General features: G+C 40.4%; 1 protein-coding gene across 1 annotated transcript in view; it reads left to right on the top strand.

The window, feature by feature from the left end:
* Positions 1-16895, top strand: part of scara5 (scavenger receptor class A, member 5 (putative)) — a 74125-nt gene that overhangs the window by 8745 nt on the left and 48485 nt on the right. Inside the window, exon 3 of the mRNA XM_070849809.1 lies at positions 1711-1839. Coding sequence (XP_070705910.1) covers positions 1711-1839 — 129 coding nt within the window. The remainder of the gene's footprint in view (positions 1-1710; positions 1840-16895) is intronic.

Raw genomic sequence — 16895 nt, 5'->3', positions numbered from 1 at the left:
AACTGGAGTAGATGGGGACATTTTGCCTCAGATGTAGCACACGATGTATGTAGCACCAGCACATGCTAAAGACTGTTTTGCATGGTTCTCATTTCAGGCAAATTCACCATGAACATTAAAACGTCAACAAGAGACTCAGCCACAGCCTTCAAAACTGGACGAACTTAGTAACCAAGCATTTTTTTCCAAGACCAAGAGCAGGTCAAGCTAGCAAATCACATTATTTTTACAGGTTTAGTATAACTGACACATCCAGTGCATGAAGTGTCTTCTAAACCATATATCATGTTGCTTGAGAATGCTATTAATGCACATAAATCTCACTTTTATGTGAGCTAGCATCAGCTGATAAAGTCTGCCAGAAACAGTTTTGAAGGCAAAACTGGCCAAAATGAGAAGTTTGACAGATGTAGCAACGGTTGCTAAAGGGAGCGTGACTTTGCAAACTCTCAATTCACATTACCAGTAGGCCCTATCGTTACATAAATATTATTCTTATATTATATATTTATATATATGTTGTCTTATTGTCACTTTATACTGTCTTAATGTCTTTCTTGTTGCCCAAGTAGAGGCCAAAATAAGTCTTTACTTTACTCAAAGTAAAGTAAAGACTTCCACTCGTGTTACTCAGTGGGAAAATTCGTAAAAACACGCATTCATTTCTTTAACAATGTTCAGGATACATGCAATAACAATATGCTTACATGCTGATGTCTGAAAACGTTTGAAAAGTAATATCGCATTCCTAGTGCAGTGACTGATGAAGTATGTGACTCCATAACTACCTTTGGAAATCTCTTTATCCTCTTGACCTGAAGGGAATGTTCCCTAACATCAACAGTCTAATCCCTGCCTCCTGCCAAGCTCTATGTCTCTCACACACACACACACACACACACACACACACACACACACACACACACACACACACACACACACACAAAAGAAAAAAACACTTCCATCATACATAAGCTGTGCTGTGTCAGTTTTATCAAGACTAGTTTGCAAACATCTGTTTGACCCTGAGAGGAGTGTTAAGTGGTGACATGAATTATAGTAATACTGCAGCTCCTCAGTGACATTGTGTGTATTTTTGTGAGTCCATTTGTGTGAATTCAGTATCTGTGCATCTGTACTGTAGCTTTGCCAAATGCAAACTACAGCACAGCATTTATCTTCAATGTTATAATGCAAGGAAGTTTTAAGCTAGTAAACCAAGAAATATTCTTGATATTGCTGCTTGCTTGCAAGTGTACACCCTCTACAGTGCACTGTGAGGTGAATAACATCATTGTGTGCACTGCAGTCATTAAGTGTTTGATGTATGATCTTACTTTATGTTCATACAGTATCTCATTGTGCCCATAAATGTCAGGTTTTTTCAATAAAAGCGTAGGATTCACTTGTTTGAGCTTCAGCCAGTCAGAACCAGTCTTTGCTTCCAATGACTGTCTCACCATTTTTGCATCAAGACAAGGCAGATAAATGGAAAACATGATCTTTGTTTTTTTCAAACTCCTCATGAACACCCTCTGACTTTACGCATACTGTCTCAGTAACAAGCTTTCAGAGGAATGGTTTTATTTTGTAGACAGTAAAAGACCAAATGAATCTATTCAATCTGTTTTATTTTTAAGAAAATCTGGCACATTTTAACTGTGAAATATTTGCTCCACTTTTCTCCTAATGTTTTCTGGTCTTGGTCAGGTTCTGGTAAGCGTCGCAGGAAGCAGGATCAGTGCTGTGGACACCTGAACTCCATCTCAGCCATCAAGTACGCCATCGTCTCCCTCTACATCCTGGTTCTTCTCACGATCTTCGGACTCTGCCTGGCAGGTAGGATGTGTGTGTGAATGGATTTGATAATGTCTTTTGGGTGCAGTAGATGTACCACATCATTACTCCTCCATTAGCTGTATGTGACTTTTTTGATTCCTCTTGGTGAATTCTGGTTGTTCGGTAGCACTGAAAATACAAGAGCTAATTACTTTACCACCTTAGGATGCTTTTAGGGGCCCAACAACCAGTTATTATAGGACAGTCCACATAATGTCAAAATCGAGCTAAAGCATCTCTTTCAAAACAATTTTCATAGCTGATACTTTAATTCTTTCTAAAACGCTGTCGGTATTACATATTATTAAAGCTGCCATATTGTGCAAAATGCATTCTTTAATGTCTTTTCAACAAAAATATGTATCTCTGGTGTGTCTACAGACCGCCAAACTCTGAGAACAGACCATCCTCTCACTTTCATTCCTGCACCATCTTTCAGTAAATGTGTGTGAAAACAGGCCGTTTGGATTCGACAACCTTTATGATGTCATAAGGGGATCTGTTGATCATGTGACCTCCGGTCCTTCAGCGGGCTGGCTCTCCCCACCCGCTGAAAACCTCCTGAATCCAGCCAATGTTTTTTCACTAACGGCAGTTCCCACTAAAATATGTCAATGGCGAGAGCAAAGCAGCAGATGGTTCTGTTCTACTAGCATGGAGCATTTAGACTGAGGCAGAAACCAGCTTCAGTGGCCATGTCTGATAAGAGAAAAACATTAGGTTTTATGAACGTTAAACCATTTAAGTATTTTGTGGTAGGAAAAGCAACAGAATATAGGACCTTTAATATTTTGTCTTTATATATGTTGATGATGATCATCGTTCTCTGTCAAACGATGAGTGTAATGCAGTCCACTATGTATGTGTATATTAAATAATAGCATTACAGAATAATGAGACGAAGAAAAAAGTATGAAAATGAAATACTTAAATATACTTCATAAATTAATATGAGGTGAAACACGGAAACACAACAAATAAGAATAACAGGATATGAACTGTCAGCAAGTGCCTAATGTGTAGTATTGTGTTCTATGCAGAAATCACTGATTGTATCCCAACAATGATGGAGGATGTCCCTCCTATGTCTGTCTTTACCTCAAATGAAAGAAAACAAACAAAATTGACTAGTTGATTAGAGATGTGTGATTGGATCAGGGTGAATACTTCTTATATCACATGCAATAGTTCATAGTGAATACACAAGATATGATTTACTGGTGCTGTATTCAAACTATCTTTTAGCTCTTTCACAAGACTTTCTTTCGTCACCCGTTTGTCCAACCTCAGACTGAGAGAGGAAAGAGATAGGGACCTTTTAGTTGACTGTATTGTGAAAGAGAGCATATTGTCCATCTTTTGTTCTCAGAGTTCTGTTATGCAGATAACATCAGTCATCCCTGAAGGTTGAATTATAATGAAGGACACGCACGCATATATACACACATGCACTGTAAAAACCCACTCAGTCAGCCTAAGGTAACACTCTGGGATGTGGTCTGAAACCCTACTCCCCTCTTAAACTGTCTGTTTTCGTTTAGCGTTGAGAACACACACACACACACACACAGCGGATAAACAATCATTTTAAGCATAACCTAAACTCCAGTAATGTAAAGTCCTGGTGGGGATTTTATTGACTTCATTCACTTGACAATTTTACTGCTATATCTGTTGAAAAGTTTGAAATGTAATGTTTCAGTGCCAAAAGCGGCACAGATCTCTGTATCTGTGTAGTGCAGCGTCACTCTGTCCTCTGAGAGTTTTCTAATGTGAATCGTGAAATCAGTTTTCAAAGTGCAGTGCACAAGTGACCCCTGCTAACGCAGAGCTCTGGACATATGTGACAGATTTAAACTTGACACCCAGATGTAAAGTTACGTGTGTCACAGCATTTTGAAAGCGTGACAAGTTTGACCTTTTAGACAGCTGCATCAAAGGCAGGGAACAGATAAAGCATGATGGTGGCAGGCTCCTTTTGTGCTGCATGGTTCCCATTCTCCCTGTATGCACGGCTGTGGGAGTGCCAGATTTCAGTCTGCAACAGGATTCCACTATACATGAGAGCTTCTCATGGTAAAGAAAAACCAGCACCTCCTTTAGCTTGATGCATTAATTTGGCATCACAACTGATTTTCTAGGTGACGAAGGCTATGATCATTTGGTTTGTTTAGTCTGGTTCAGGCTAGTTCACAGTCTCTTGACTTTGGATATAATCAAAACTAACTGACTGCCAGAAAAGTATAGGAAGTGGGGGTTAGCGTTGACTGGACTTTGCATATTTAGTGTGCAACCTAGAGGCATTTACTGATTTGATGCATTTTGGCTCGTGACCAGTATACTGGTTGCAACCATGTTACTGTAATATAGCAAAGCCGTAACTTTTTCATAATGGTGCCTCAGTCGTCATGTGTTGATTCATGGTCCTCGTCTGTTTTCCACCAAGACACGCTCACTGTGTCAACGAAGTCACTCACTGTACGGTACCCTTTACTGTACGCGAACTGAGTCGGTTCATTTTTACAGCAGAAGTTTGGGATAAGAGTCTAGGTTAATGCGGATGTACAGCATGCACAAGGCACTGTCTAATACCACATTTAGACTGCACAATATCAGCCTATTAATGGTCTGATATTGTCCAACCCCATCGGGAACAGACATCATTATCTCACGCTGTTAATCCAAAGCATGAGGTGAACCCTGTAATCATTTAACTACGGCCAGGAGAAATGATTCGCCCTCTGCACACATATGTATGTAGATCACCCATGCAGGCACCCTCTTTCTCCAAAGTGAAAAAAAAAGGCATGGGGCATAGCACCTAACCTTTCTCAACATCACTCAAGTCATGAATGTCGACAAACTATGTTCAGCTGTTATATCGGGGTCACTGGACATCAAAACTTTTAAATATGCGACTCTAAAGCAACATTGTTGGTGTTTTTGTCTGTCTTTCCCCCTGCGTCCATGTTAAAATCCATCATTTGTCTAAAAGTGAATTCTTACCGCTCGCGATGCCACGAAATGTTCGCACAGGTTGATAAACTTGTGACAACACCGGCCTTAAGGATTACGCCGAACAAAAGAAAAGGGAAAGGAAAGACCGGTGCAGACAATCCTACAAGGCACGTCCAAAAACATCAACGTGGCTCATGGCATACCGTATGGTTTTAGAGGCACAAGCATTGCAAAAGACTATCATGCCCAAATTTGTCAATTAAATCTAGTATGGGTGGGTATTTTAGCTTCAAACTGTTGAAGGGCAAGTTCCTTGCCCAGGGACTGGTATATTATGTAATAAAAAAGGGAGGGTAGTCATTCACTTACCCACCAAAACATTTCCCTAGCTGTAAAATAATGGAAACCACCCAGTCCCAAACCACCTTTACTGACTCCCGACGCTAGATTTGGAGGGATAAACAATGTCTCTTTCAAACAAAACAGGTCTCTTGGATTGGCACAAAATAAGTGAAACCATTATGTGAAAATTTGGACTTGTGAGTTATGGAAATTAGCATTAGCTGTTGTTATTTCATATCACTCAGACTGTGACGCAGTGTTGTAATAAATTCCAGCATCTTACACCGCTGCGGCTCCTCCTCCTCCTCCTTCTGGTTCATTGGGGAAAACCCTGGCGTGATGCCACAGTAGCCTCTTGGCCTATTCATTTGTGTGTGTGTGTGTGTGTGTGTGTGTGTGTGTGTGTGTGTGTGTGTGTGTGACCTCATTGTAAATGTCAGCTCTGTTATATCAGAGGAGAGGAAGACAAAGACAGGCTGACAGAGACAGACAGAGAAGGAGAGAAGGTCAGAAAAATGAAGGGAGATAGAGTTAGAAAGAGAAGTGACAGACCCATGAACAGGTTTAAGAGCCGTCTGGCTTCAGACCAGCAGGATCCTGGAGGAATCAACTGCTCTCACTAATCCTAATTTCATTTCAAGACCTCCACTCCCCCCCGGGCTACCCACTCACGCCGTAACCACGCGGCTGATGCCATTAAATGGACGTGGCTGCGTGTGTACTCCCAGACACAGAGTTGCAGTTAAGAGTTTGGAACTGAGAATCGTACTCGTCACAGAGGTATTTGGTTATTTAAGACTTTAAGATGAGGTTGTTTTAGAAAAGCAATCAAACTAGGCTTTCAACTGGTTTCTCCTAAATTAAATGCCTGTCATCCAAAAGCTAAGTGGCTCCAGCGTAACTGCACAGGAGGCCCCTTTGCCTCACGCACACACACATTCATGGGACGCGAGCACGCGCAAACACACTCACAGCGGCTGCCAGTTTTCCAGCGTGAACACAGATTCACCTCTGTGTTATCCACATTTGCTTTTTGTTTGAATTCTCACTTGACTTGACTTTTTTTTTTTTTTTTTCCAGCTCTTGCGTCGTCTGCTTGGCGCTCTACCAATGTCATGACTTTGGGAGCCTCATCTTGGCTGAAAACATGTGAATTCAAAGCACGATAAAGTCTAATATATTATTTTCTGTGTCAGCGCATCTGATCCTAAATCTAAGATTTGGGCGAGTGAAAAGGAGCAAGTGATAAACAGAAACAGAGACACATAGAACCAAAATGTCAGAGGATGAAAGAGCCAGATGAATCCTGCTCCATTCGTCATGAGGTTGACAGCTGTTTTATAAGTCCATTAGTTCTACAAGTTTATCTCCACGCAGATAGGACGGAGCCCTGACAGCAGTGGCAGCAGAAGGACCGGTCACATGGTCAATTCCCAGGATAGCCGGTGTCTAAACATGCTGAAATGACCTGAAGCCAGAACCCAGACTTTTATCATCTCAGAGGCGCCTGCTGGAGAAACTTTTGTCTTTGCACTCACTTGTTTAGGCTGACACAGCTCAAGTCCGTTACATAAGAGGCATGTTTTGGTTTTTTAGCATTAAAGCTGCGATAGACAGCCAAATGATGGCATGATGTTATTTTTGAGGATTTCCCAAGAATCCTGTGGGCTGACCTGAGTGCCAACAGTTTTACTCTGTGTTAACTCAAGAGTAGCAGCCATTCTCTTGACCTTTCATGAGCCTGAAGAATATATTATAACATGGAACCGCTTTACTGTCGAATCAAAACCAAGCAAGAATACTTCTCTTCACCAAAGCATTCTTTACATTCACGAATGAATGTAAAGTATACAGTAAAACAGCCGGCCTTTTACATATATGACCACAATTCCTGTGTTAAACCACTGTGGAAGAATGGAAGGGGTCATCACACAGCATGGCAAGACTAAAGTGGATGGAAAGTGGTATTACTTTGATGACTTTAAAGAGTTATTGCATTCTTTAAATTCATTTAGATTCAGCTCTTTAATGGTCCCCGTATGTCCTGCATAACATGGAAAGTGATGTTGTGAAAAATAAAAAATAATAATAAAACAGTATTGAGGAAAAATGACATTTTACATGTTTTAGCCTGTAGACTAAAAAAATCACACGTACTTTCAACCACTTTGAGGATGAGGATGAAATATTACATGATACTGATTCTTGCTTGGCTCCAAAGAGGAACAACTGTCCATTTTAACATCTCGTCATCGTTCATACTCAAAGACAGTCCGTGAAATCGAAAAGCGGAGTTCTACGATGAAGTGGGAAACTGATTTTGTCGTCCTACAGGCTTGTTCAATTCTTTACACTCACTTTTGTTTTCTACAGTATCTGGCTGCATTGCACACCTCCTCCTGGTTGCAGGTGGTTGGTCCACATGACACCTGATACTCTTAAAGAGCTGAGCTTGTTTCAGCTTTGCTAAAAACCAGATGCGGAGTTTTGTCTAAAGCCGCCGCTTCTCTGTTGCCTCTCCGTTATCATTAATGCCGGAGCAATCAGCAGCAGAATAGAGTGTAAGTTCCTTTTTACAAAGTTCCTAAGCTCTTTCAGATGCCTTTCTCACAGTATTACATTAAGACACTGCAGAATAATACAGCATATACAGAGCAAGAAGAATAGATGAGATAGATGTTACTCTGAACTATGTTTTTTATATAATCAGCACAGAAATACACATTTAATTGCTGTATTAAGTGGTTTCACATGTTGCTATGCGTGTTGAACAAATTCAGCAACAATCTGTTTTGTTATATCAGTTAAACTGTGCAGTGCATCTGTAATGTTTGTTAGTCCTGCACCCTAAAGTGGGCAAAGATTCAAAGGCAAATCAACTTCAAATGTTTCGGTCAGTTTAATATGAAAATGACAAATATTTTTCATATACCACATCAGTCTGAGGGTGTAGAGTACCATCCCTGCACCAGTGACGAAGTCATTATCATCATCCTGCCTGCAGTGCCTGCAGTTTTATCACATTCTTATTATCATTAACATTGTCTTACACTCAGTGATTTTAATATCATCATAGTTTCATGGAGTCAGAAGTAGAAGATTAGAGAATCCTAGTATTTGTGTCTTTAGAGCCGATACAATCAATGGCTTTATTTTAACTAGGGATCACAGTATTTATATGTGAAAGCTGTCACCCACAGATAATGATGACCCAACTCTGTAGTTCCCCTCTGCTCTACAACGGTTTAGAGCATCTTTCAGCCCACTGTACTGGTTTCTCAGCCCACTCCTTTGGGTCATTCTCACCGCTCTCACTAAAGCTCTAAAAACCTACTGTACACTGCCTGCTCGGTGCCAAACAACAGATGGACAAAGTTAGCGACTAGCTGGTGAACATACTGGAGCATTTAGTAGCTAAAGTGCCAGATAATTCTCTTCGGAGTTGATGGAAACCTAAGCAGGACTAAAGGAGAGTGAATACTCCACAACTGAAAGCCTGCAGCTAGATCAAGAAGTGATGCCAGCACCTCTCTTTGATTTATAATAACATTAGATACAAATAAATGTGTGTGTGTGTGTGTGTGTGTGTGTGTGTGTGTGTGTGTGTGTGTGTGTGTGTAGTCTCTGGAAGTCCTCACAAGCTTTCAAACTTTCAAACTTCAAACAAGCTGTTGGCCAAAGTGATCTACAGGCACTTACCAGTACAGAAACTCTGTCCTCTTCTTAGTTAGACATTCAGATTTTCCCTTATTAAAGCTTATTAAATTGTTCTCACAGTCATATATACATAAAGGAAAGGTTACACATGAGCTCAGTCATATGCTACATTGCTCTTTAATGTCCTTGCAGGCATGTGGACTCGAGCAAAAGGCACCTGTACTCTGAAAGGAACAGAGTAGAACCCTTTTTAGATGAGTTCTCCGGCATTGTGGTCATACGTTCATTTAAAGACAAGTCTAGACTCTTTGAAATATTTCAGATCAAGAGTATTAAAGTATTTCTTAGCATTTTTACTTGGACACGAGTCCAAGCCGTAGATCCCTTGAAGAACCGTCTTCTCTCTGTGGAGGTCCAGGATGTTTTTGGTTACGTTTTGGCTAGGTACTTTTATAAATCCCTCGTGTAACATCTGGAGTCAGTTCTCGGAATAACAGGTTGAGCGCAACACCCAACAAACACATCTAATAGAAGGAGATTAGCCCATATATGGCCTTGCAGACAGAGCGTAGACTGATAACTGCCTAGCTCTTCAAAACAGGAGGTTTAAACAGGATTTACGCATTTTATATCTGCGTTTATGAGCTGGACGATTATTTATGGGTCTGTTATTACCCATTATCACAGGTGCAATCCTGGAAAATATGGAACAACTGGCATTTTTGGGTCTGGTGAGTAAAATTAATAAAGTGATACATCCACCATTTGGACACAAAGTTAAGTCTAGTATTTTACAGGTATGATTGAGGACATGACCCAGTCGTGTTTACAGGGTTATTTTCCTTCTACATGCTGCAGATCTTTAAACAGTACATGCCCCTCTTCAGCTCATACTGTAGGGGCAACTGAGTCATGTTTTCCAGTCAGAGCAAACATGCAGCTCACAGGTTTGGCATGGTTGTCCTCTTTTCCTCAGCCATTTAATTGCTGGAAAACATGATGGTGGGTTTGTTATTCTTCTTTTAAGCCATGAAATCTTTGAGCTTCAGTTAGCTTCTTTCAGTGATAGGTAACAGGCATGTTATTGCCAAGCAGACCCAGGCAATAGGCCCGGGGCTCTGTAACAGCTTGGGGTTATTTTGGTCTCTGGCTTTTTGTAATACCTGGGTTTGGTCACGCATTTGTTACCATAATTATTTCTGCGTTTGGTTTTAATGAAAGCAGTATATTCATAGTTCCCTGTTCTGACACCGGCAGTTGCTTTCAGTTTAACATTGTGTTGCCATAGCAACCTCTACTGGCAGCGTTCCATGGAGACCTGAAGTCATGACAACACTTCCTGTCACGCTTCTGTTCCTCTAGCTTCTGTAACTCAGTGAAAATCTTTAATCCAGCATTTCTTTCATCAGCCTCTCTGAAAACAAATGAGGCATGTTCCCTGGGGAAATTAGAACCTTTGTGATTTTAACAAAGTTAAAAAACATTTACTTTGTTAGCAAACAAAAAAAAAATATATATATATATATATATATATATATATATATACAGTTCCCAATAAAATGCACAAGCACAGCAGAACAAGTTAAATCCATATCCAAAAAAAGTCGCCAAAGCTCTCTTCATTTTTTATTTCTGCTGCCTGAAACATCTCCAGCGTTCGCTTCTCTCTGTCGTGTTATAATCACAGACGTGTCTGGATTAACTGCAGCCCCTCCACCCAACCACAGACATGAGCCAAGCTGAGCTGTGACATTTAGTCCACAAAGGTCAAGGGTTTATGGGAAATAGTGGTTTAAAGACTGCTAAGAATGAATGCTATTTAACTCACTTTATACATCCACCATTTCATGAGATCTGTGACTAAGAGATTATTGAAACCTATCTTGTATCTATATCTTTATTATTGTTTACTGCTAATCGAGATAACTGGTATCTTTGGTTAAACCAAATGTTTGGAAGCAAATATTTTTCTGATTCGTCACTATTATTGAATTTACACTTGGGTAAAGACATAAAAACTCCTGTCCTCAGCCTTTAATGTATTTCCAAGTGGAAACTGTATTCTGGTTGATTCAGTCCAGTCAGTAAGTGTTTTTGAAGCTTTTCTTTAAACAACTAACATATGAATAATGAAGCACCGCTTGTAAAGATATGAATGAAAATATAAACACACAATGAACCTCACTCTGCTTATAGCATAAATGGCACTGTATGACCTTTTTTTTTAAATTTGGCAGCAAGATTCTGCTCCTTCTGAGTAATATTAGCTTCAGAGTTACGATGGTGCTCAAAAAATTGGATCCAGCTCAGCCTGAGCCGCCTTGGATTATCGTTTAAGCCCACACCAGCACATTTACTGTGGCATTAAGTGCGTCTGATGGGTTGTTTTTCAGAACTGTCAACGCTGTCGAAACTATCGCTAAAAAGCTGCCTGTGACATTGAAGTTGTTATATCTCAGAGTTCCCCGTCTTTTGGGGAAAGTAAATAATTCTGTAGCTGGTTTCTCTCTCTCTCTCTCTTGATATGTTGTTGATATACAGAACATCTGTAGGATAATCGTTGACATATGCTGCATAACCTGTTAGCTTCTAAACTCCTAAAAATCTTGCAGAAATTACAGGCAAAGCTTAAGAAATTAGACCCTAAGCTGAATTTCAGTTTTTTCATGAAGATCAAAGTTTCACCAGTCCCCTCTCTGTCTTCTATTACGTTCTTATTTGTGGGATGTGCTGTCTTTCACCCCTTTTTAAATAAAAAACGTTAAAAAAAACCAACCTCCAACTACTGGGTCTGTGGGACACCGGAGAGTTGGAGGACATCGCCATACCTGACCATTAGAAAAACAATGACAGACTAATTTTACCAAACCCACAAGCTTTAGATTGCTTTAACTCCCTTGAGGTCATTTAAGAAAGCACACACTCTTTCACAGCATGGTACAAGATAAAAACCTGTCTTGAACGTAGACCAGATGCGTCTGGCTAAGTTCGTCCGTAAAAAAAACTTTCAGACACCGCAAAGTGCCACTCCTGACAGCTTTAAAGAGGAACTTGAGGCACTCTTAAACCACACCCTTGTGTGAAAACAATCAGCATTTTTAGCTGCTGAAGATGCGGTGTTTCTCATCTTGGTATGTTTATGTTCAACACGGCTGGAATTCCTTCCCCAAACACACTTCACCTGCAGAATATATCCTCCATCGCAGACGAGAGCTCATGCCAAAATAGACACACACACATAAACCCTCACATATGTGTTTAGAAATGCAAGAATGGATGCAAATAAAAACACATGCACACAAAACATACTCGCAGGAACACCTGTGAAGGCATACTTACTCGCACACCTGCACAGATGACGTGCACGTCCTCAAACATGATGCTGCTCACTGACATGCACGCAACACAAAAAACATAACACTCCCACGCATATTCCCACAGACACAAGAACACACACACAGTTATTTACACGTAACTACTCGAGCACACACATGCATGAGTCACACACAGACTCGTACTTAAACCACATACTTAACTGCATACACATGCACGCACAAACAGACATGTATGTCACATGTGCACTCCGTCCCAGGGCCCCTAAATTGACTCTGAGGACATAAAGCCTTTTCTAATGAGTTTCTGTACCGTGGTTGTGCTCCCTTCTATAGAGGAGAGTCTGGAGAAGGTCCAGCCTTCCCAGTAGGAGTCCATCATAGGACGAGCGCGCTCACACACACACACACACAAACAAAAAAGGTCAGTCTTTTATTCTTCAACAAGAGAATTCCCAAAAGTCAGTGTACAGCTTCATTCAGACAGTCAAACACAGGTCATTAACATGTCAAGACTAATTGGTTGGACCAGACTTCATTCTCTCTTTGGTGCTCTCTGTGTCCATCTCTCAGTGTTACAAAGGATTTTTATGTTGTCGAGAAGACTTTGTACACGGTACACAATAGTGCAATAATTGGTGTCATCATTGTCGTGTGGTGTTGATGCATTATAATTTTGTCAAGAACAGAATATTTCTTGTTTTTTTGGTGTCATCTTCAGCATGAAACATGGTCAACAACTCACCAAATTCTAGTTTCTCTAGTTGCTCTTAATCTTAGGCAGATGAGGGGATTGCTCATATTTAGAAATGTTTTTTGTGACTTTGGAAATGTTTGATAGCTGGATTGAAGCTGAACCAAACAACAAAAAATGAAAAGATACTCGAAGAAAACATGCTGGTGTTTTTAGCGTCACTCTATGGAAGGGCGTATGTATGAGCTCACGGCTTCTGTCCAGACTGAAATAACTCAGCTGCTACTGAAAGCACTGCTGTGGAATTTAGTACAGGCGCTTGTTTGTGTCCCTTTGAATGAATTTGATTTCCTGACCATCATCAGGTCAAAGATTTAGTTTGTTCTATACTTAGAATCTATTAAACAATAGAGAAACTGTCACATCAGCCTCAGCTGCACTTTGTGGTTTGTGCTGATTAGCATGTTGCTTCACACAAAACTAAGATGGCAGGCACGGTGAACATTATACCTACTATCCATCCAGATGTTTGCATCATCATCGTCCGTCGTTAGCGTTTAGCCTATGTAGCATTCGATAATTGATGTCCTTAATCATAATAAGCATTATTCTAAGAAAGATTGCGCACCTTATCAAAGCCAGCTGACACGCTTTGAAAAGCACGAGCTGTAAACATTCACACATTCATTTCAGCTTCAACCCAAAAAAAAGTTCACGAGATGCCATAAAGTGGAACACTGCAGTGTGTAAATAACTCCACCACAAGTAAAAACAGCAGGCCTCACTGATGCAGCTCTCCATAAACAGCTACAATTATTTTTTTTAAATCTGCAGGAGAGGGGGAGGGGGGGTGGTGGGGGGTTAAATCTTTAGGGATTTCAAGAGCTTGATAGCAGGCGCCTAAATTAGTCCTCTAAAGGTCTTTTTTTCTGTTTTACTAGCAGACTAATTAAGCAACAACAGATTCCAAAGAATCTAGGCTGGCGCTCACACACACACACACACACACACACACACACACACACATACACACACGCACACACACACATTGCATGGGAGTTTCATTTAGCTAATTGTGGTGCTGGAGCTCAGGGAAGTCCGAGGAAACATACAATGCAAAATTACAAGCGCTGGCGTCTACTTTCCAACTGTCATTAAACAAATGACGGAAATATGAGGAAAACCAAAACAACGCCTTGAAAGTCATATCAAAAATCCCCCGTGCTGCTCTCTGTAGCTGACTGATACTGTACAACAAAATAGTGGTCCTTCATCACCATCTCAAGCATGCTTGAAAGACACGCAGTCACAGTAAAATATGACGTGTTGACAGCCCGCTATTCTGGCGGTTGGCAAACAAAATACTGAACGAAATGATGCAACGTGCAGATTGAACTGTGAATGTGGATTAATGCCAACTTTGTAGGTGCCCTGTAGACCTTAAAGACGTATTCTTGTCTCGATCATTTGAAATGAACCTTCAGCTGCTCTCTCTGAGAAGGGAAAACCTATGTTATATTTCTTGGCTGAAATGGCCCATGAAACCAAGCGCTTTTATTGCTTTGTTTGCATATATGTTACAGCTATGTTTACTTTATAGCTGCTGTAAACCAGTTGAGTTAAGTAATAAAACTGCAGCTCTGGTGCATGCAGCAGAAAACCTAGGAAAGAAAGTCAGTGCATCAAGATGTAAAAGAGCATACTTAGAAAAAGTACAAGTCAAGGCTTAAAGGTTCTAACTATATTTAATTACATCGGTGCTTCCATACAGTTTATCATTGAGGATTTTTATTTATAGCATTTTATTTTTTTCAATTGATATTAACTAAAAGTTAAATCCACTTTACTTGTGTTTTCCTAAGATTACTGATGTAAATCAACCTTTCACAGAGTAAAAACCTTAATAACTTTAGATCTAGTTGTAGAGTCAGTACAGGAATTAAAGCAAATCTTTAAGTCTCTATTTCATTAATAGTAAATACTACTTGTAAATCGACCAGTAAAACAAAAAGTTTAAGAATGTAAGAAATTAAAACTGCAGATGCAGGTATTAAGAGGGACTTAGAAATGGATATTAGTGGAAAGAGTTGATCCATTCATTGAAATCCCCCCCAACGTCACAGGAAACACACAATCACCCCAAAAGGAAGCAGAAAACAGGTACTTCTATTGTGCGCGCACACACACACACACACACACACACAAACACGCCTATTAAGTCATTCAGCCTCTCCCAGCAAGGGCCTCACTTTGATGTCTGCCACATCAGACGGGGTCCACGCTTAGAAATCAAACAAACCCCCGCCGCCGCCATCGCTGTCACTTCATTTGGAAATTCCTGCAGCTGAGTTACAGCTGGCTCAACTCCTCAAACACAGCTTCCCCCAAAGATACACTTCAATATGACTGCAGAGCGTAGCGGCATTGTTGTTGTTAAACCCTCCATAAAATGATCACATAAACAAAAGAAACCAGCACAACTTGCACTTCCTCCTCCGCAATGACTGCCTCGTCAAATTTACAATTTAAACATCTCGGCCAGTTTTAATAAACTGAAAATCAACAGCTCTGCTAAGAAAATATCTTTTTTATTACATCTAGCGTAATTCTGTGGTTTAGCGGAGATGTTTACGTAGCCACAGCTGCAGAACCAGGCCTTGTGTGAGTGGCGATGACCGGGTCTTAACCCGTGACAGTGGGTTGCATGCAGCAGTGTTAGCGTGAGTTCATGACCCGGTGCCATACATGTGGTTTGTGTGACAATGGTATCATTCCCAGTGAAAGACAGCAAAATGGCTTTAGTCAGTTATCTACCGATGGAGCCATATTGCTGAAAAGAACTTTTAACATAAATACATCACTGCCAAATTATTATTTATATTAGCTGCAAACCAATAAGATCATATTCAAGATGACTGTCAGATGTCAGATTGTGTGTGACACCAGTGGTTTACCAAAATTAAGACCACATTTCCCTTAAAACTTGTCTGCTTCCTATTACGCCCCTCCCCTCCCTGCTGTCTTTTTTCGAAGAGGATAGACTCGTGGTCGGTCGCTTTTCCATTGGCCTTACACTCGTTCCACTGTCCACAGTACCGATATCTCAAACTCTGAAAGCATTATCTCTGTTTGCTCCAGAAGAACAGCGCCCTCTTGCCGGTTAGTGCTGCAAAGCAATCAAGCACATTGTTCTCAGAAATACAAAAGAAGTGACAAAAAGCAAAATATTTCTTTCCCATAAAAATGAGAACCTTTCGTCTGAATTTTTATTTTTTCGTTTTCATGCTCATACTTGTGTTTGGGGGTCTTGCTATGTTGAATTTGTTTACATGTTGTAATGTTCAAAAATCACATTATTTGTCTCATACTGCTGTTTTCACCTGCATCAGCTCTGCGGATGGGAAACATTAGCCCAGTAACATACTAATACTGAACAAGGTCATATGTTCAAAAGATCCCTGCATGTGACATCACAAATAGGGTTAAACCTAAACAGAGCACATATATTTACTGAGAGATGAAGCAAGAGAAAACGCAAAAGGATAGTATTTTCTCATAGTTTGAGGGTTTCTAACCACACCAGGGATGCATATTTATGTTGAAAGTGCATTTTGCATAATCTCCATCAAACTCTGATCCATGTCTGGTTCTTTAGCCTTTAAATATTCGACTTATAGACCAGCTCACTAACTTTGTAATGCAGTGCTATGCCGGTAGCACACAGTAATTCTTCCATCACCTTATCATGCTCATCTTGTTGGAAACATGCAGAACTTCACACATTCATGTATGCTTGACACCAAATAAGGTCGTTGGGGTATAACATGAAAGTACGACAGACGAAGACGCTGTTTCCAAAAGGTCTCCTGTTCGATAAATCTCACCACTCACCACTAAATCACCACTAAGCAAACAAAGGACATTCTTCCTCTGCAGCTGTACAACTTGAGCTCTGCAGTTTATGTTGTTTCGTCTGTCGTGGCTCAGAGTTTGTGTACTTTGGTGCCCCGGATGTTATGTGATTGTTTTATTGTGGCGATCGACGGTAGCGAAGCCGTTTCCATTAGGTTGTT

Source organism: Pempheris klunzingeri, chromosome 18, assembly GCF_042242105.1.
Source record: "Pempheris klunzingeri isolate RE-2024b chromosome 18, fPemKlu1.hap1, whole genome shotgun sequence".
NCBI lineage: Eukaryota > Metazoa > Chordata > Actinopteri > Acropomatiformes > Pempheridae > Pempheris > Pempheris klunzingeri.
The sequence above is the reverse complement of the archived record's forward strand: the minus strand, read 5'-3'. Positions and strand labels throughout refer to the sequence as shown.